Source organism: Micropterus dolomieu, linkage group LG06 (genome assembly GCF_021292245.1).
Source record: "Micropterus dolomieu isolate WLL.071019.BEF.003 ecotype Adirondacks linkage group LG06, ASM2129224v1, whole genome shotgun sequence".
NCBI classification, from domain to species: Eukaryota; Metazoa; Chordata; class Actinopteri; order Centrarchiformes; family Centrarchidae; genus Micropterus; species Micropterus dolomieu.
Window position 1 is genome coordinate 3,688,574 of NC_060155.1, and position 22,421 is coordinate 3,710,994.

General features: G+C 39.3%; 1 protein-coding gene across 3 annotated transcripts in view; it reads left to right on the forward strand.

Moving 5' to 3' along the window:
• Positions 1–22,421, forward strand: part of LOC123971937 (extended synaptotagmin-2-like) — a 57,598-nt gene that overhangs the window by 27,245 nt on the left and 7,932 nt on the right. For 2 of the 3 annotated variants that reach the window (XM_046051036.1, XM_046051037.1), the window contains 9 exons: positions 6,952–7,007; positions 10,459–10,579; positions 11,113–11,289; positions 12,365–12,447; positions 13,415–13,463; positions 14,139–14,228; positions 14,466–14,561; positions 19,748–19,810; positions 21,250–21,324. In XM_046051036.1, coding sequence (XP_045906992.1) covers positions 6,952–7,007; positions 10,459–10,579; positions 11,113–11,289; positions 12,365–12,447; positions 13,415–13,463; positions 14,139–14,228; positions 14,466–14,561; positions 19,748–19,810; positions 21,250–21,324 — 810 coding nt within the window. The remainder of the gene's footprint in view (positions 1–6,951; positions 7,008–10,458; positions 10,580–11,112; positions 11,290–12,364; positions 12,448–13,414; positions 13,464–14,138; positions 14,229–14,465; positions 14,562–19,747; positions 19,811–21,249; positions 21,325–22,421) is intronic. The other variant, XM_046051038.1, reaches the window with a different exon arrangement.

Consider the following 22,421-nt stretch of genomic DNA (forward strand, 5'->3'; position numbering starts at 1 on the left):
AGTATGTTTGGCTACACATTTTAGAGTTTTGCAGAGAAACACAGAGAGAGATGTTGTCTGGTATTACTTTACAAGATGCGGACACGGTGGATATTTTACAAGCACGGGCCAGCTAAAACAACAGTGAACGCTCCAGTGCTGATGTCATTCATTCGGCCAGGTCATTAACAAGCCTCTGTGTCTTTTCAGCAACTTTATAATACATAGTGCTGTTGGAGAAAGTCAGCAGTGCAGACACATACAGGGAGAGAGAAACAGGAAGAGGAGGGACAAGCCGGTGTGTTTGCAGTAAGAGACCAGAAGTGTAGGTATGTGTGTACGAGTGTGGCGAAAAAAGAACTGAAGGGAAAAGCGAGGTGAGCACATTCAAGTAGTAAACAACAAAACACTACAATAACGTGTAGAATGAATTTTTAATGGTGAAATAAGACCTAATAACCTACTCAAAATGGAAATGCACCCCTCTGCTATAATATGTACCTGGTTGACATCTCTGTCGTCTCACCGTGTGTATCATCATGCTGTCCAGGAGTGGGAAAGATCCTCTGTTGGTTGGTTATCTGTCACAGTGCTGCCACAATAGACCAACTCATCAACCACAGCAGAACGTTACTGGTGTTTGGTTTGGTTGCTTGTGGTACTTCCCCATCCTGTTCCTGCCTGTGGTCCACAGTCTTGTTCTGGCTGGTTGTCTAGCTGCAAGCTGACAGCTGAGTTTGACGTGCTCTCTGTTCTTCATATATGCTTACAGTCTCTCTATGATTTTGTCATCCTGATTGTCCATACTGTAATTTTACTCTGTTGGACTATACACAGAGTTTGGTGCCCACGTTTGCTGTTGAATGTTGTCGAGATAACTTTAATTGTCCTGAGCTGACTGGTAACCATGGTGCATTGTTTTATTGATGTAATTAGTTTCACATACCACCGATTGTTTGGTTTTATCTAGTATGTATTATTAGTACATCTGTGCCATTGAGTGCTTTCTCTTTGAAAGAAGAATGTGGTCAAGTCAGGTTCATTTAGTACAAGGAAGATTGAATAAAGTGCTGCTTTGGTTTCATGTGAACTCTGTCTGTTCATACTTTCAATTGTAATTAGACATTTGATTATTTGTATCAGTGCATTTTGTCCTTGTTGCACTTGACATTTAGTATGGCAGTTAATTGTTATTCTTGCAAATAGTAGTAGAACAAAATAATCTTGACTCAAGTTATAAATATTTACTACCATTTTCCAGGGCTTTCAGCTTAATCTCATAGTCTTCATCGGCAGGTGGCGTTTGAATGTGTGAATTTTTTTTTTTTTTCAACATCACTGAATGGATCAATTGTAATGAAGATTTCTGAGCAAACTCTTCTCATCTCACTGTGGTCTTCATCCGGTGATCTTAAGATGCAGCTGAAAGCTCCAGAACAAGCAAATAATCAGAAAGGATGTGTGGTTTATATCTCTTTCATGTTCAGTGCTTGGGGCTCAAAGGCCTCTGCAAACACACTTCATATTGACGCAGCAAGAATGACTAAATAGCTTTAAATCAGCCATTTTTTTTTTTTGTTGGCCACCAGAATTCACTGACGCTGTAGATGACACATTATTCTGCCCTCACTCTGCATGTAGGTGCCCAGCTATGCAGCAACTAAACCCACTTGCATTAATGGTTGAAGATAACGGGTTGCCTTTGAAGTTTTTACTTGAAGCAACCGTAAAACTGTTGTAGACAACAAATACCTATAACAAATCAGAAAACAATGACATTCCATGAACACGAATAAGACAAAAGGAAATGTAAAAATGAGTTAGTACAGTGACGAGGAAACTGGACTCGCAAACGTTTAGACTAGTTGCCAAGTTAGCTACATTGTGCTTCATGACAAGAGGAAACAAAGTAACACCAGTGAAAGATCAACATGGACTACAACATGGTGATAATGCAGTAAACATCCACAAAGTCCACAAGAGTAAAAGTAAAAATAGTAAAATGCACAACAGTTAGCCCGACAGTACGTAAATCAACAAGTCCTTTAGGATATTGCATTAGCAGCATATCTGCTCCAGACAGCTAGAAATGTCGTTTCAGTCTGGAGCAATACCCATAGTGTAGCACCCACAGAACACCTAGCAGCAAAGGACGGCCAACACTTGAACCAGGTTTGGTGATAAAATGAATGAAATGTAGCAACCTCCATAGTTCCACACACATTTTGCGTTATGGTAAATTAATTGAAAACATTATTATATCTTGAACCATTATTTTTCTGTAACGGTCGTTGTTTTCTTACATGATTTGTTCTGTGAAATCCCCCAGCTGCTTTCATTCTCTTCCTGTGCTAGCCTGGCAGGAATGCATTGTGGTCCACACAGTGGTATGCATCTAGAGCACTAACTAGGCCACTGAAAGACGTGCGCCCACTTCACTGTGCTGCACACACACAGAAAAACACATGCCAGTGAAGTCACATGGACACATATACTGTACATTTAATTAGCCTAACACACAGGCAGAGACAGAGTCTCACATAAGGATTAAAGAGAAACTCAATTTCACCCATAAAGATCAGTTTTCTGATCATAGTAAGCACTAACCAGCCTATGGAAACAGATGAATAGAGTCTTCTGTGGCTCTGGATGAAATTGGAGAGTGAAGCTTAATAACATCAGTATCTGAGCTTGGGCTGGGGGACCACGAATGTATAACTAGAAGCCTTTCTTTTACAAGCTGAGTGGACATCTACCAGGAAGGAAGGATATAATATAAAGATAGAGTTACATTATGGGTAGGATCCTGCTTTAGGATCCTTGATCCGTACAATGGATTAAAAGTTAAGGTCTCTTAGAAAGGTCTCGGCCCATGCAGAACATATTTTTTGTCAATTTGTCCCTTGTAAGTCCCCCATGTGTTTCCTGTAGATTTGACTCACAGAGGAAATTTGACTGACATGTGAACATTCACACAGTTTTGTGCAGCTCTCAGACAAGCTGAGCTGCCGTGCTTTCATGCTGACCGGATGATGTAAGTGCAAACTCGACTAGTTAAAGCTCTTGTTTTCTGTATTTAATTTTTCTGGACAGACAACAGGGACACAAGCTCATCAACAAGATTATTTTTGGAATGATGTCTAAATAAGTTGTTCTATCCACATGTTCCTCATCTGTGTGTGCACGTGTGTGTCCATGTACAGATGCTCTGAATACATGCAGAGGCATTTCAGCAGTTTCCTCATCGCCCTTCATCTGCTTCAGCCGTAATAACGGCTTCCAGCATTTGACATTTTAAGCCTCTTTCATAACCTTTTTCAACTTTGTGGTGACTCTCTGACACACACATACACACACTCCTCCCTCTGGCTCTTACTCGCACACATATATGTTAACTCGGACAACTGGCACACTCCTTTTATGGTGAGTGAACTGGAGTTATTTTGAGCTGGGTGCCTTCCCAACATGAGTCTGGTGATTGTCTTGTGACGGTACAGTTTGTGTGATGATGATTGAACACTGACCAGCAGTCAACGCTCCAGTCTGGGGCTGCTTCGCAGTCTGAAATAGATATTTCTGCTTCTGTGTGCTGATTGATTTGTTTACTCTCTGAAAATCAAATTGTCCTGATTATCGAGACAAAGAGTCTCTCTGTCTCAGCCTGCCTCACTCAGGCCTGGTAGCTCCTGCTTGCTTGCCACGCCTCAGCTCCATCCAGACTACACCCTGTTTCGAAAATTATCGAGATTTTTGCGTTCATGCTCTGACAAAAGAGCGTAGCAACCAGTAAACCCAAACTCCGGTCTTCATTACGGATGTGATGCCCACGTTTTTCTACAGCCTGTGTTGCTACAACTGCTGCTGCTAGAACTTAAAGAGCTGTAGCTGCACTTAATACGTCAACTACTACCAGGATTAATTTTAAACTACTGTGACTACTGTTAGTTCTGCTTCTACTACTGTTACAATCACTTCACTACCTCTGCAACTACTGATAGTGCTAGCTTTGATGCTACTAATGCTAATGCCACTGCCATTACTGCTGCTTCAACTCTGAGTTCTTTAGCTACTTCTGGGGTTGAGCAGTGTCTCGCTTTCAGAAACGGTTTTCATTTAACAAGAGTACAGCGTTTCAAGTCATCGCAAAATGTCATCAGGTACACATGATGACATTTTGCTGTTCTGTTACTACCAAAGAAGCAGGCCATTGTGGGTTATGTTGTTAATGTGAGTAGGGTTGTGTTTTGGTGACCTTGGATTCACAGGATTTTTTTGCGTCTTTTGAGATGAAAGTCCGGCAGTTTGTCAAAGTATTCTCTGCATTAGACAAAAAAACGGACACTCCAGTTTTGTGGTTTTATCTAGTAACAGGTTTTTCAGTATCTTTTTTTTGAATAAAATATACAATTACCATAATATTCCTTGCACTGTTGCTGTATCACATTACATATACCTTGACATATCACAGTATGTGATATATTACAATACAGTGTTTCCCATACATTAATTTATTTGTGGCGGCCCGGGAAGTGCATGCAAAACCGCATGTCAGATCTAATCAATGTATTAAATGTCAACTTACCTCCCAATCATACCCTGATAGAAGAATTTACCCGTGTCTTCAACCCTTGCTTCTCCTAGAAGTTTCACTGTCATGGACACCCCCGTTCACATACTATGTGTACTTGGTTTGGGCTGTTTTTCATGATCTGCACTAGGCTGTTATAGCAACATATTAATGACCTTGTTCATAGAACACCATATTATGTACTAACGCTACCCATGCTACTACTCCTAATATCCTAATATTATCACCACTGCTGTTAAATGGGCTTCTGCGACTCCTAGGTACAGCTATAACAGAACTAATGCTAATCATTGTCGCCTGTACTGTTTGTACTACAATGAAGTTGTTAGTACCATTGTTATCTGGTATGAAAGCAGCAGTAACCATGACATTCATTGATCAGAGAGCAGGGTGTGTCAGGTGTGTGTGTTGCTGTGATTCAGCCTTGCTTATTACTGCAGTGACTGTTGGACATTCCTGTCTGACGAACTGATAATAATGCTTGATATGTGACTTCTCCTCATAATCTGGTTCCACAGGTAACCCAGTTTAAAGGTGAAGTATATAAAAGCCTCATAACTGTGTTAATTAAAACTGCTGCGTATGAGAAACATGCGTGGATCTTCTCCTCTGAGGATTATTATTGCATCTCTTCGTGCTGTTTAGTCCGTTCTGTGGCCCAGTGACAGTCTTTGAAAGGTCAATATTAACAGCTCATCTTGAAAACCTGAAATGGTAAAAGCACTGTTGCGGTGAATTCAAGGGGTCTGTCCTTTATCAACACCCTTCATAGTTCAATATTTTTATGGGATTGTGGTAATCTGCCTGCATTCTTTCTGACAGCCTAATGGATTTGATTTCTATTTATCTTTTTCGTTTTAGTCGCACCAAAAGGTTGTGGACTCATTGTTGGTATGAAGGCATGTGCACAGCCACACATATTAGGACTGTCACTTTTTCCAAAAATCAAGTTCAAATGGAGGAGAGCTGACAGTTAGTGCTTTCAAATGAATTCAAAAGCAAATCCACGTAACTTAATCTAAGAAGAACTGACAAGGCTCATTGCTGTGCATCCACTGCCTCATATGGGTGACAAGCTAACGACTCCTCAGATTTGCTGCTGTTGCATTTTACAATGTCGGCAAACAACCGTATCTTTATTCACAATTTTGCCATCTCTAGTGAAGATTGTAAAAATAAGCTTGCACTGATAAGTGTATTTTTCAACTGCTAATATTCCTGATTTTTTTAAACTTTCAAATGTCAGTCAGGCCATCATTGTAGCTCAAGTGGGAGAGCTGGTTGTCGATCCCTGGCCCCTCCTGTCTGTAGGTTGAGAGTGTCCTTGAGCAAGACACTGAACCTCAAGTTGCTCCCAGTATGTGTATTGCAAGTACTATTTGGAGATGTGTGTGTGTGTGTGTATATATATATATATATATATATATATATATACAATTTTTTTTTTTTTTTTTTTTTTTTTTTTACTGGAGTGAATGCTCTTTTCTGTCTGTGGAATTCTTTGCGTAACGGTCCATCAGCGGATCAACATTCCACTTCTTTTGGTGGTAATCAAAAGCTGTTTGCACATTTTGTGTCTTACTTCACTTCTCTAGCATCTGCTGTTTATTTGTTGAAGTAATTTCCAAAGACAGGTAGACACAGTACCTTACTTCCTGTCTGTATGAAGGCTAACTCACTTTGCCTCTCTGAATTAATGATCAAGTCGATAGAATTAGAGTTGCTCTGCTGACAATGACGCCATCAGTGAGGAGCTGATAATGTGTAGAAGAAGAGCACGGTGCTGGGAAACCACCGTGGTATTGTTCCACACCAAAACTTTCATTTATTTTTAAGTTTCTGCTGTAGTTGGAAATTTTCTTTTGAATCATATTGATTCAGTTAGATTAATTGCCAATATTTAGTTCCAACTTTCAGTTTATTTAATCATTTTGACTATATTAATGGCAGAACATTGCTCTAAAAAACGTTTTACCCGTTACCCATTTTTCATAGATATTATTAAACCTAAGCTGCTGTCAGGGAGAAATTTCCATCATTAAATAGGTAGTAAAGGTTTGAATTCTTCTCACAAATCCTCATAAGGCAAACATAAGCTTGTCAGAGAATTTCTGTAAATCTTTTAATAGATTTTTATTAAAACAACTTTTTGTAAATAATTGTTGCTGCATGAAATGCCTGGGTAAAATGCAACTGATTGTCGCCTTTAAAAACTGAACTGTCGTGGGAACAAATGTCTTTAAGGCAACTCTGAACTTTAAAAAAAGTGTGCTTTTCATTAACAGGAGGAGCAGTATGTCAGAGTAGGGATAATCAGAAAATCATTTTTGTCTTTCTTTTGTTTTGTCTTTTTTCTCAATCTTATTTTTTTCTCTCTCTTTCAGTTGCTGGACATCAATTGGACAGGACTCACAAACATGCTGGACATTCCCGGTATTAAGTAAGTACCTGCGTGTAATGTTGTGGAGAGTCTTGTCACCGTGTGTGTGTGTGTGTGTGTGTGTGTGTGTGTGTGTGTGTGTGTGTGTGTGTGTGTTCAATGTTTCTGTCTTGAAATTACAGGTCTGCATTTGCATGTCTGTGTGTAATTAGTTGGTCTGTGCATCCATTGATTTTGATTAGGCTGATCAGTTCCCTCTGTTGTTAAGAACTGAGCCCCATCCTGAACACACATTATTTTGATAATCATGACCAGGTGGCTTCAAACAGCTTCTCTGGGACCTAGCAGGGTGTGTGTGTGTGTGTGTGTGTGTGTGTGTGTGTAATAGAGACATGATGTGATAACTGTGTCTATTTTGTCTCCATGTGGACGTACTGTATGTATCACGCATAATATACGCACACAAGTTAAAGTTGACCACTTCAGAGGTCACCGTTTTATTCATTATTTCCTTCCTAATGAAGACATAATGAGCAGTGCATTTTACATCGGTTAGCATTCGACATCATTGTTATTTTCTAATGCGGTGTAAACTTTTATTTCCATATATTCATCTGGCAGTGCTTTGTGGGAATATTCCAACTTTCTATTTGACTGTACGGAAATATTTTTATGGTTTATGTGCACAGGCTTTAACTGAAATCTGCTTTCCAATGCAAACGTTAGCCACATTATGGGGCCTCTGAAATGAGTGGATGAGTGGCTGAATTTAAATTATATATAGTACCAGCATGAAAGATGTTTTATTAGTTTCTCTCTGTGACTCACTCATCAACACCATATTGTATTACATTCTTAAAGTAAGTAGTTTACTTTTTACCCACAGATTTCAGCCTCATTTTCAGGTTCATCATTTTATTTAGAAGTTGTACCAGAACACATTTACATGGCTTCATTTTCAAAAAACACCATATTTTTTGTCATACTGCACATTGCTGCAGCTCCTCTTTTCACCCTGTGTGTTGAATGCTTAATTCTAGCCAGATTCAATTCCCACTATGACATATCCAGCTATGTGTCCATGACACTGGACAGAAGCATCACCTAAAAGAGTAATTCTGTCATGTCTACTAAAATATGTTTGCATAAAGGTACATTAGATGATGGAAATACACACTGATTTACACTGACTGAAAATTCCTGATATTTCACTTAAAATCTGACAGAATTTTAATAGAAACATAACTAAAGACCCTTACTAGAAATTACAAATTACTTTTGGACTTTTAGTGGGCCCTTGTGAGAAAATATCACATCTGATTACTTCAAACCCTCGACAGTAGGAGAACTAAAAACATGCCGAGCACTCGGTGTAGAAGCACATCCTTCCTGCTCGGTATAATGACAAAATGAAGCCGGTGCTTTGAAGAGAAGTTCCCAGTGGACACAGAGCCTGAGCAGTCTCTCAGGCTCTGCTGCTGAAACCATTACATTAACCACCAGATCACAGAATGGATTTATTTTCCCCACTAAGTGTTGATATTTATAGTAACGTGCTTATGACAGGAGAACCGCTGCAGACAGAGATGTGATGTTGGGTGGATTTGGTATGGAAGCTTTTCCAGACAGGACTTCTTTTAGTTTAGCATCAACATCGAGGAATACACAGCAGCAACAAAAAAACTTTAGATTTGACTACATCAATGCTGACGGATGCAGTGTTTTTGTAATTATATAATCAAATGCTTTGCATGGTGGGTTAAATTGCTAAAACGTCCGAGATGATTATGAGAGCTTTTGAGGCCTCACTAGAGAGCTAACGAGATGTTCCAGAATTAAGAAAACCACATTTAAATCCACATTGACATTTGGGATGGACAGCCGTAAAAAGTGTAACCACATCACATCATGTTGTGCATTTCACTCCAACAGAGGCTAGCCTGGAGGAGACAGCACAGCGATGCTTTGAGCTTAATGCTAATGTCACAATGCTAACATGCTTGCAGAAACATTACTAACATTCTGATGTTAGGCAGGTTCAATATTTACCATGTTCACCATCTTAAGCATGCTGACATTGGCTAATTAGCACAAAATACAGGTATTTGGATTGCACTAGATGGATAGTGAAGGGACAGTTACAATGTATCATTGGGGGAACATGAATATCAGTACCAAATTTAATGGCACTTGGTCAAATAGTTGGCATTTCACTCAGGACTACAAATGTGAACCTTATGGTGGCGCTAGAGGAGAAGCCAGGGGAATGGACTTCATGGCACACCGTTGAAGAGTTGTTGAGATATAAGAGATACAACAGGCTGTTTTTTATAAATAGATTTTGTATAAAATAGCCCAGACTATACATTCAAGAACAACAACAAAACCTGATACACAACCTGGCTCTGGCGAACACCCTGTCCTGCAGAGCACTGTCACCACGCTGCTAACTGCATTGTTACTTCTCCATATTGACCTGTTGCTTTTTTTTCAGTTGGTTTACTGTTTGTTTTCAGCAGAGAAACACTCTGTGGTTTCTAAAGGACTCCGCCCTGTGAAATGTTGCTTTCCTTGCTCGACAAGCTTGTAGGAAAATACCTGTGTGTGTGTGTGTGTGTGTGTGTGTGTGTGTGTGCGCGTGCGGTGAAGACCTGCTCTTGCCCCACCCTCCTCACACTCAGTATTTCCCCTGTGATGATTTTCATTTTGTCCTGAAACAGCAGAGAAACCTGAGGTGGCACACACAGCCGAGGTAAGCTTTATCTGGAAATGATTATGTGTTTGGTGAGTGAGCAGACCAGGAATCAGCAGTTCTACAATGAAACTTACCATTCACATGAAATTCTGGTGTGAAGCTGACCTAGGATCAGCTCTTTCAGGGGTAATTTATTTTTGTAGCAAAGCAATGCAGCTGGGTTTTAATGCAGGTTGCTGTTGCCCTCTAGAGGAAACGAGGCGAAAGAAGACTTGTCTGTACTCATCCATTAATATTGTGTGTGCGTCTTTGTGCTTTGTGTGGTATAAACCAAACGATATGCACAAAGACTATCCTACTCACTCTCACACACCAAAAAACTGTTACAGTTTCCTGTATGTTTCTGTATAAACACCAGGGTTTAGTGTTATTTCCTTTTTGGATCAGTCAGTCCTAACCTGTTATCCATCCATCCATTGTCAACCGCTTTTCCTGCGTACAGGGTCGCTGGAGCCAATCCCAGCTGACTCCATACTCCATACAAACTCCATACAGAAAGGCTGGGGTAACCGGGGTTTGAACCCACAACCTTCTTACTGTGAGGCAACACAGGACCATTTAGAAGAATGTCTAATGTTTCTGTCTTAGCTGGATTTTAATTTGTACTAACTGCACCTCCTTGGCTTCCATTTTTTCCCCCATGTATTACATTGTTACTCTTTTTGATGTTTTAAGGTTATTCTTTGTTTTCCCCCTCCTTTACTCTCTTTCTACCCTCTCCCTCACCTCCCTCCATTCTTCCTCCATCGCTCTCAGTGGTTTGTGTGACAACATCCTCCAGGACATCATCAACAACGCTCTGGTCCTGCCCAACCGCATCACTATCCCTCTGGTGGGAGAGGCCAAGATGGCCCAGCTACGCTTCCCCATGCCCAAGGTGCATTTACAGTTACTTACAGTTTTAAAACAATATGTTGAGTGATCAAAACGTGTGGTTTGGTCATGAAAAATACTAAACAGCTTCTCTAATGTGATGATTTTCTGCTGTACACATTTCTTTTATCATTGTAATGTGAATGCAGTGAAAAACTCCACCCAAAAGATTTCCTTCTGTCTTTGCACCTGGACTTTAGTTGCTCCTCGTAGTAAATCACTACAAGAATGTCCCTTTTGTCAGATCCTATACAGAGACTATTTTACATCTTGCCCAAATTCAAATGATCGTAACGCTAACTCACATCGCAGCTTTGATTAGATTATATATGGGGCCTGCTTGATTTTCATTCAGACTGTTCATTAGATTTTGTACTTTTTCAAGTTGTACTTATTTATTGTGAAAATTCCTCACTTGTCTGTGCACTCTAAAATATAAAATGATTTCAGAGATAGTCTGTTTTCTTTAAGACCCGTCGCCCTCCTCTCCTGGTTCATCCTCATCTTACATTGTCCGTTACTCGTCTCTCTCCTCAGGGCGTTCTGAGGATCCACTTCATCGAGGCCCAGGACCTGATGGCTAAAGACAAGTTCCTAGGAGGGCTGGTGAAAGGAAAGTCAGACCCGTACGGAGTCATCCATGTCGGGACCAAGCTCTTCAAGAGCAAAGTCATCCAGGAAAACCTAAACCCAAAATGGAACGAAGTCTACGAGGTGAGCAACACGGTTTGACAGCCAGCATCAATCTGAGATTAAGTGGGAGGAAACTTGAGTTTATGGAATTTATTTTATATAGTTTTAATTTTGGCATTATTATTTTGTTTTAATTTTGGCATCATGCATGAAAAGATACACACTGCACACATGGATCTCACCTAAATAAATAAAGACCCTTCCTACAACTGTGGTGAAGTGTTAGCTGCTTGCAAGACTAATGTTTCCTGAAGGTATCCTGTGATCTAATCCACATTTCTGTCTATATTAGGGCGGAATATTTGTAATAGCCTCTTTATTCAGTTTGAATTTTTATCAATTTATGTAATTTACTTAGCATCATATATTTTTATTATTTTGTGACAGAAAACTGTCTCTTTGTTTCTTAAAAAGGTGATTTTCACAATGAAGGCATTTTCCACGTTGTGCAGTCTTAAATGTACCATTTATGGCAAATAATCGTGGCCTACACATAACGCTCTCAATACTCAACATACACATGCTAAGAAAAGGCACAGAGATTGATTTGGAGATTTTAAATAATCTCTAAATAGAGAATAAGTGAAAAATATAAAACCAAAGTCTATACTTTTTAAACAAAGTGACCAAATTCTAACCCCAAGCAAAATCTGTCACAAAGAATAACTGTTATTGTCCGTCAGTCCATGAGACTTTTTCAGGTTGCATTGTACATTTGCACAGTTGCATTTTTTTTTTCATCTTTGCACTGAAAGTCGACAAGGAAAATGTAAATTTTTTTGTGAGAAACTTAACCGCTTGCTTTGCCTCAGATGAATGTGTCAAGATGTAAAATGTTGACCTCGAGATTAAGGCATAATCGCATATCAAGCGCAAAGTGCAAGTGGATGCAAATTCTTTCTCGAGGCCTAAGTCGAAAATGGGAAAACGAGAGGAAAGTAGCAGACAGACGGGGAGTCACTGTTAGTTCAGTGTTCAGTCTGAACACTTTGGAGGTGTGCACCAACAGTAAGTGGATCCAAAACCCCCATGTATTCCCCCTGTCCTGGGTTCAGTGTGTATGAAGTCATATTAATGTGTTTCTTCCTATTTTCAGGCCTTGGTGTACGATAACTGCGGACCCAATCTGGAGATAGAGCTGTTTGATGAAGACCCTGATGAAGACGACTTCCTGGGATGGTGCGGGTTCTGTTAATACAACAAAGCTACTTCTTATTGCCAGAACCTGTTAGAAGCCTTCCTACCCCGCCGCCTCTGTTTTGTTCTACTGATGACCTTTGTTAAACTCAAAAGACACAAACTATAATGATGCCTATATATGGTTATTGTTTTAATATCTTTTGAGTTAAGGCTCTTTATAAGGCCAAAAACTGTCATGGATTTTGAGTTTTTTGCAAATTATTTTAACTCGTGTGACTGGGTTTGAATGATTGCTTGAATAATCAGATTACTTGTCAATAATCATTTTGATAATCGTTCAAGTCACACATCGACCAAAAATGCAAATCATCCTCATATCTTATCTCCTTAGATGTAAAGATTTACTGCTTTTCTTTTTAACATTATTACCTGTTGAATATCTTTGTGTTTAGGAGGGGTTGTCCAGACCAAACAAGACATTTGAGACATCACCTTAGTTAATTACTAGAGAAAATAATTTATCTATATTGCCTTTTTAGTTATTTAATGATTGTTAGTTGTGACCCACTAAAGCACTTTACAGTAATTCAAGTTCAGTACATACAAGCACTGACACTACATACAATAATGTGTACTTCAATAAGCATAGCTGCACATATAGATTTGGTAGTTCATGGATTAACTGAGGACTTTATGTGTTGTGTTAATTGTGTTTTTCATACAAATCATATTTGTCAGAAAGAGTTTGCAGTGTATGTAATAGGATTTTACACTCCATTTACCTTAAGTTTTTCATCAAAGGCCCCTGAAAGCGATGTGGAGCTTTCACAGAGAGTTCACAGCGGTGTTTAATGAGTGCAGCGTTGTGTGTCCAACTTTAATTTCCACCAGAGCCCATTTACTCACCACAGAGTGAGAAACAGTCTGTCGGGACACTGCAGCCAAACTGCTGTGTGATGAGTTGGCCCTCTGTGAACGTTTGTATTGTTTGTGACATGTTTTTCAGTCTGGTGCTCGACATGGCCGAGATCCAGAAGGAACAGAAGGTTGACGAGGTAATCTGAATCTCTGACCTCCTCTCAGTGCCTTCAGCAGTCAGCCCCATTTTAGACTAAAGTGCAGTAGACATTTTTTCATATAGCAAAAGCATTGATCCTATCTGCTCCTTACTCTGGTGTTTCCCCACTGCACTTTTTTCAGGGTTTGAGTGACAGCTGACCTCTTGGTCCCTGAAAAAAAAGTGTTAAAGTAAAGCATACCTTATGTATTATTATTATTATTATTATTATTATTATTAAAATAAGGGAATTTGACTTAAATATGAAATAAAATTATGAGGTAAAAGGACAATCAATTGTATTTTTGTAGGACAAAATAATCACCCACGGCTTCTTAGCTTTATTAGCTTTATTGCATCTTTGTCTTTATAAAAAAAACCTTTTGCTGTGTATGTCTACAAATCACATCAATGCCTGGAGAAAAAGCACAATATATACTGGATAGAAAGGATTGCTGTGTTGTAACATTCACTGATAAAGAGAAGCAAAAATAGGTGTTTATATCTGTGAAAATGTCATATTACTGAAGAACCCTGTTGCTGTTGTGCAGGAGCTCTAAACAAATGCTCACTAAAAAGCTCATGTCAGAATTGTTGATGCTATGTGATGGAAATATGTCTAGAGAAAGTTTAATGCTTACAATATTAATAAGGAATATTTCTTTGTCCTCAGTGGTTTGTAATGCAAGAGGTGCCTAAGGGGAAGCTGCACCTCAAACTGGAGTGGTTGTCTGTGCTGCCCACACCTGAGAAGCTGGACCAGGTACAGTACCACTGCTACACTTATGGAAACAGCTTGAAATGAGCAGTTCATTGAAGTTATTAAACAATTTGAAGATGTCGTCTTTGACTCTGGGGGAACTTGTGATGGACATTTGACCTCCAGCCTGCCTGAACCTGTAAACCTATGTATTCTTCCCACATGAAGCCTCAGAGGATCAAATTTACCAAAAACGAAGCATTTACTGTTTAACTGTATCTTTATTTCTTTTCTTCACAGGCACTGATGAGCATCAAAGCTGAACGTGGTCAAGCCAACGACGGCCTGTCGTCTGCGCTGCTCGTCATCTTCCTGGACTCGGCCAGAAACTTGCCGGTAAGTCAGTCTGGTCGAACTTCCCAGAGTGCACCTACAGTAATGATTTCCAGCTTCATCTTAGAGTCAGCAAATATAACATAGATATTAAAAAAAACAAACAAAAAAAAAAACGGTTGTGATTTATAGATGCTCTGTTTTTTTAGGGAAAGCAGCTTGTCATAAAGACGGGTGGCGGCTGACATTCACGAGCTGTTGATCATAAATCAGACTCACGGCATTTTACATGTCACACAATAAATACAACATTGTCGAATGTACAGCTTTGTTATTGAAGCCCATTTTTGCCGCAAAAAGAAAACAATATGGAAAGTTAGTAACGATAAACATAAAAGTAGGAACTTCTTGATGTTAAGTCAGAATTATGAGACACTAAACATTTTGATGGAGTTTCTTATAATTTTTATTTTATCATGCCTAACTTTATATATTTATATATGTTTTTTAATTTGTCTTGCACAAGTTGGAGCTGTAGTTTGTTGACTTCATTGCTGTCTGGTTAATACTTTCATGCCAATCAGCTTTTGCTGGTTGGTCGTCGGGCTGGGCAATTAAACAATAACAATAATTATTGCAATATAACTTTCCTCAATAACAAAATTACAAATGAAAAAACATTTTATCTTAATTGTTTTTGAATGTTCCACCTCAGATTTGATAAGAGATCCACTGTTTGGCAAGTGTGAATCCACCATTAACCATCTGGTTTCTTAATGTCTTTATTGTGATAATTATCGATATCAAATATGACATTTTTTATCGTGATAATCTTTTTGGCCATATCGCCCAGCCCTAGTTGGTCGTAGTTCACTCGGTGTGTTGACCTTCGCCACGGTCACTTATCTGCTTTTCTGAGCTTCTTTTCTGCTCTTCACTCCATCTCATCTTGAAGGTGCAGTAGAAAGAAGACTTTAACAAATGAAATAATGGTGAATTATGTTGTAATAGTTTGTTGTAATATTTGTTTTGTTTCATTCAAACAGAAAGGCACGTTATTATTTCTGAATGTGTTCATCCGGTCTCAAGTTTTGCGCTTTAGCTTTTTAAAATTTCCATTCAGTCTATTTAATATGCTAAAATTGTTATTCGCTTCAATGCAGGATCCTGTTCTTCTGTTAATGAGAGCTGGGAAGCTGATTTAACTGCTGTCACAATTAGTTAATGTTACCATTAGTGCAGCAGCTGTATCAGTAGATTAAGTCTCAGGGTAAATGCAGACACAGAGTTTCATGGATGAAAATGCTTATTAAGAATATAGGATCATTCAAATTGATATTCATTCTGTTAAAAAAAATCCAATCCGTTAGATTGGAAAGCATTACAAGGGAGGAAAGCATGAGTCTCATATTGACAGTGATACGTTTTTATATAATTACTGTAAACAAATGAGAGTTTTGATCATTTCTACCTCTGTCTCATGTTAGTGGTATTGCTAGTTAAGTTCAATGCTATCTAGATCACACCCATGCATGTATGTAATAACAGAACTGAATACTGTGTTTCACAAACAGTAGCAATTCTGATTGTGGCCAAAATTGCTAGCCAGAGCTCAGAGTTTGGGATAAACTTGTTGAAAGTGATTTGACTTGGAGGGGGAAAAATCTTTGTTGGCCAGAATTGCGGCTGCTAAATAAATTTTCTCAGCAGTGCTCTCATTTGTTTGCGGTAACTGAACTGTTGATTGTCGTTGCACCTTTAAGTGAAGAGAGTGGAGTCTGCCTTGTCTTGCACAGTATTTTCTAGTCTGAAGAGCTTTCTTTGTTGGCGTTTGATCTGTGTAGCGCAGACGGGCCTCACCTTCCTCTTTTCAGCCTTCTTATCTTCTCTGCTTCTTCTCTCTCCTCTCCCTCCGAAGAGCGTCTTCGAGGGGAACTTGGGCTCTGGCTACTTAAAAGAGAGGCGGGCGGCGGGCCTCGTGTTTTGCGAGAACACTGCCTCTCTCTATAGGACCTTATTTGTGAGTCTGCTGGCTGTTTTCTGCATCCTAGAGTAGTTTGGCCAGTGCCAAGGTGTGAGTACGTCTAGAGGTCATGTTCCTTTTTGTTTTATGTTAGCTTGTGTTTTTAAAAAGCAAGGGTTCCAATTGTTTTGCCTGATGAGCATGAATCCCAACCAGAGCATGAGTTACTTAATAATTATTAAGTTCCTTAATATCAGTATTTGGTATGAGTGTTGTTTGTTGGAGTTTGACTGATTACAGCTGAGGAACATGGTCTGAAAATTAGTAAACAACTTTGAGGGTTTATGTTTTAGGACCATCAAAAGCATCCTTCCTCCTCTATTATTTTCCCTTTTAAGAGTTATTGATCTCACAGGATTAGTTGACACATTGGACATTGTTTCTACTCATCAGTTTTATCAGATGGGTTATTTTCTGGAAAGTGGAAACAGCAGCTGTGTGTACAATAAAAAGAGCCCCACAAAACAAAGTTATGTTGATGTTGTTCTGCCTCAGCGAAGAGATTACATTACATTTTAGAGTTTCAAAGGGATAAAACAACCAGTACTGCTCTCTGTATGCTATTACAAAGGTTTACTTTTAGCTTTATGTGTCACAATAGTCAGCGCAAAAAGTACCAGACAATTGTTTTAATGTACTCTTCTTAAATTGCTATTAATTTAATCACCCACATTTAGTCTGAGTCCTGAGATCAAAAGTCCATGTGACTTTCAGACATGGTAACTCAACTTCATTCTTATTTTAACACTTTTTTTGTCAGTTGACAAAAACGTTCAGTTGATGAACATTTAGACCAACATGTCAGTCTTGTTTTAATCATCAGTTGATAAAAAAGTTTTAAAACATTTTAGTGTAATAACTTGCCATTGCTGACCATTTTACTTGATCTCTAGCAAACGGCCTCAATATATTTTTATAAATTTCAAAAACGTGGAGAGACAAAATCTTTCTTTTATTCATCAACAAATATATTGAGATATTGTAGAAGTTTTCTTTTTACAAATGCCATTTTTATCTGCTGGGGGTTTTTTTGTCCATAACATTCCAGTTTCATCTCTTCAACATCTCCCCTTCATCATGTAAAAAAGCTTGTCAGGGCTGAATATTGGTCACACCTTTCACTGACAAAATTCCAACCGCCTTGAATCAAAATCTCACAAACAGTCAAAGTCTCCCACCTCCTAGGCAGGTTACGACAGCCTTCAAGAATTGTATGTTGTAGTTGCAAATTAGTTTTGTATCTAATTAATTTTGAGAGGAAGGAATGCCTTTTGATTGTCGTGAGACACTGGGAGAAGGGCGGGTGAATTCTGAGTGGATTGCTTTCCCTCCATCCTTCCTGTATAAGCCCTTTGTGTGTGTGTGCTGGTTTTCCCCATCAGCCCTCCCCCTGTGGTGGTTCACAGGCGGCAGCACGTATAATTTTAAAGGACTGCACAGACCTTTTGACAGGAAATGTTATCTGAGATGAATACTGGCTAATGTCGAAAGCTTAAATAAGTAATGCAGTTGTGACTGTGGGCCAGCACGTGTCACCGATGAGTTAATGCCCCTTTAATCAAACTGCTTACTTGTCAACAAGTCTGTGTGTTGCTTAAAAATCTTACCGCTGATCTCACATCAGTGATCTGGATTGAGTTTTCAGACCCATTTCTCCATGTTAGAACAAAGCTGAATAGGAGGGAATAACAGATGAAGTTCTGTACAATTTAATTAAAATGGGTTTAACTCCACACCATTTTTACATTTCAGAAATTACCAGAACATCCAGTAATGTATGTGCTACAAGTTAGTAGTTTTTCACACTGTTAAAATTTAACCCCAAAGGTCACTCTTTTCTTTTCAGTAGACGTTTATGATAAAATTACTGACTTAAGGCCGGTTTATACTTCTGCGTCTAATCTACGGCGTACCCTCCGCCATGGCCTGATGCTCACCGCCCCAAAAATTTACTACGTGTCACGGTGACGCAGACCGCAAGAACGGTGATTCGGTCGGATTGGTAGCATTGCATTTCCTCTTCTTCTGCCTCAAGGGTCGTACATACCATCTCCTCCAACGCCTTCTCTCGTTTCTGCACTTCAATAGTTTCACCAAAAGTAACTGCTGTTCAGATCAGCTCTAACATGAGCCGCTCACTTTGTTTGTTGTAGCCTACACCAACGAAGAAGAAGAAGGAGAAACTCAACATAGTGGAACATAGACAACCCACTGCCAACTAGCGTTTTGGCGGCGTAATTACGGAGCGACACAGACAACGCACACGTCTAAATGCTCACGCCGGCACGTAGCCAGCGCAGACTCCACGCAGAAGTAGAACTGGGCCTTTAGCATCCATACCTGCTTCATGTGTCCCGGTGTGATCTGATGAAAACACGAGCAGAATCAGACACCAGAGGTCATACTTTTGTTGTTGCCAAGTTTTTGATCCTATGAAACACTTGATTCAGTACATTGTTAATGAGGTGTGTTGTACGTGACCTTCTGCAAGGGGAGTTGGCTTTGATAACATTTCACACTAATATAAATACAGAAACATAAAATAAAAGCATCTCAGCTTCTGATTCCTTCCCTCTAATCTTCATTTCTCTCTCCATTTCAGTCAGTGACTCCCATCTAATGCTGTGGTATTTTGACTAGAGTTTAACCAATATTCTTTAGCTGACACGAGTTCATGGCAGATAGTGACTCTAAAACCAAATGCATTTTAAAAGTGCTGCAGGTCAGCATTATTTTGTGTGTGTGTGTGTGTGTGTGTGTGTGTGTGTGTGTGTGTGTGTATATATAGTTTAATTTGGATTTTAATTTATAGTTAATTTTTATAATCTTACTTTTCTAGTTTATTGTTCAACTGGAAAAAACTCCTGCCTCAATATATACCATTGCCACAATACTTTTAACAGCCAAATATAGATATAGTTTGCCATCTGTGTTGCAATATATTATTATGCCTCATAAATCCAGTATTGGTTGAACTCTAGTTTTGTGTCCAGGTTTAATCGGGGAATGACAATAACCATGTGATCATCTCATCCATGTTGTCTCTCTGTCTGTCTCTTTGTGTCCCAACATTTGGTGATGGCGGTGGTCCTGGTGTGTTCCATCTTCCTCCTCCTCCTCCTCCTCCTCCTCCTCCCTGCATGCCCCTCTGTTCCCAAATAACCTGCTGGTGTGTTTGTGTGTTGTTTGCTCTCTCCTTCCTTGTCTTCCTGGGGGAAAATCAAAGTGCAATCCGTTAGAGTTCAACCAAGCGGGGCTGACGGAGGCCTCGCTCAGTAAGGCAATCAAGGTAACGACACGGCAACGAAGTACACCCAGGAGGGAAACAGAGGAACACAGTGACATGATGCGCACACAGTCAACTCATACTTACACTGTGTGGCCAAAAGTATGCGGACACCCAAATTTTACAGCTCTATGTGATTGTGGCCAGTAGCCCCCAATCTGGTTTCAGTCTTGACAGCAGAAAAATGTTGGATGAGGTTGAGGGACCTCGACCAAACCAGGAAAAACAGCCCCAGAACAAAAGTATCTGTATACCTTTGGCCATATAGTGTACACTGTGGTTTGAAGTAAGCACGTAGATTAAGTCTTTTAACAACTGCATAAGTACAGATGGCTGCTTAATGCTGTGGTTGCTAAAAGTGATACAGATATTTTGCCGTAGATACCCTTCTACACTTTAAAAAGTACTGTATCATTTTAGATCATACAGTTTTAGACCCAAAGGTTGCTAAACCGATTCAACATATTAATAACGTTTTTGAAAAAATGCTTTGTAATTGGATGGTGGTTTTATTTTGAAAAGTATATTCAGTAAGGGCTGTTCGCCTTGGATATTATAGATAAATTAAGTGATTTATTTTCACCAAATCCCTTTGGGAGACATTTGGGAGAATGTTTGGGGAATTTGGAGCACTGTAGTGCACTTTGAAAATTTGTATCTTAAAGGGGTGAATATTCTCTCCTGCTGTGAAACATTTTAAGCCCATTAAGTTATACTTTAACAGAGTTCAAGCTCACTTGGTGATGTACCCAGCAGGGCGCTGCTGCAGCATCCAAAACAGCTCCGTGGCTGTACTGACTGTTGTTGTTGTGAAATCATTAACAAACTTCACTAATCATGTTTGTTGACTAAAAGTGTGATACTGTGTCTAACAATGTGTGTTGTAAATAACAACATTGTTGTCCAAAGAACATTCACACCCAGCCTATTGATTCTGACATTTTGAATTGATCTTTTCTTTTTCAATCTGATTTGACGGGTTTTCCAGACTTCCTGGTTTGGGGCTATAGATACTTTTACCTGATACCTGTACTGCTTAATTCCTTCCCATGAAAAATAACACATTTTCTTGATAATGTGATAAGTAGCATGGTCAAGTTGCGATATCACATGCCCAAAAATGACACTGCGTGAGCTCATGCTCATTTTAGAAATTTGATTTCATTATTTTACATAGAAAGATGCTAAAACAGCTTAGCTGAGCTTAATCTTGACCGAAGCAAGAGTTATAGACTCGTTTCACTCCATCACTACATCTTTTTAAAGAAATCCTTTGCTAACTGAACTGTAAAGAAACTTGTCAGTACTTTTTGTGTTTCATAAAAAAATACTTTTACTCTTAAGTGAAATTCAAATAAGTGATAAATGCTAGCAGAGTTTGCTAACGCCCTGCTAACCATCGCTCTTTCTTGTTTGTAAAACCTGTTTTTCTTCTTCTGCAGTCCGGTAAAAAAGTGACCAGCAGTCCCAGTCCATTTGTCCAGTTCACAGTGGGACACAAGTCAAACGACAGCAAGGTGAGACCCAAACATGGTCCACATTCATACCCGCCATCATTCTTTCATTCAATATTAAACTTGTGGATCCTCTCATCTCAAAAAGTATTCGAGCTATGGCCAGTGTGACTTTGAATTACATGATATTTGAAGTACGTTCTGGGCTCACGTTGATCGATGACTGCTTCACCTTTTAGCATACAGTTATATACTATGCTATATGTAATAATGTTTTGGGAAGTTCAGGTAGTTGCTTTCTTTCCCAGGATGAGAATCTCAATATAAATGTCACGTCTGTGCATTAATCACAAAGCAGGAGTCAATACGTTAGTTAGCTTAGCATAAAGAATCAGGGCGAGACTGCTTCTGTGGCCTGGCTCTGTCCAAAGTTCAACATTAGGCTAAAAACACTTTAAAAACTCCATTTGATATTTTGTTTGTTTTATTTGTACAAAAACTGGAATATAAAAACTACAGCTTGTGGTTTTAGGAGTTACCTGCTAGAACTACTTAACACACTATCACCAGAGTATCTGCAAAGAAGTGCTAGGCAGGTGGATAAGCTGATGTTAGCCGACACAAAACTCCCCCTAAAACCCCAAATTGAAGTTTTTACATTTCTGCTCATGTACAAATTTAACAAAAAGATGTGTTAATCAGTGAGCTTTAGAGAAGTCTACATGCCTGTGTTTCCACTTTGGTCTCCTCATCTCACTCTCCCAAAGAAGGAAAACGTTAAACTATACTTGAAAAACAATAAAAACATTCAGAATACTTTATATTTACCCTCCCTCGGCTCATTACATGTTAGCTGTTTAATAAATGCTCCGTACTTGTATAGCGCCTTTCTAGTCTTTTCGACCACTCAAAGCGCTTTTACACTACATCTGCATTCACCAGTCACACACATTCATACACTGAGCCTAAGTGCTCAAACGGAAACTAACATTCACACTCATTCATACACTGGCGGAACAGCCGCCAGGGGCAATTCGGGGTTCAGACCTTCCGATTAACGGCCAACCCGCTCTACCTCCTGAGCCACAGCCGCCCCATTAATAAATATAGTCCACTTCATAATAAATGAAGTGGACTATTGAAGGGCAGTTTGTCTTAAG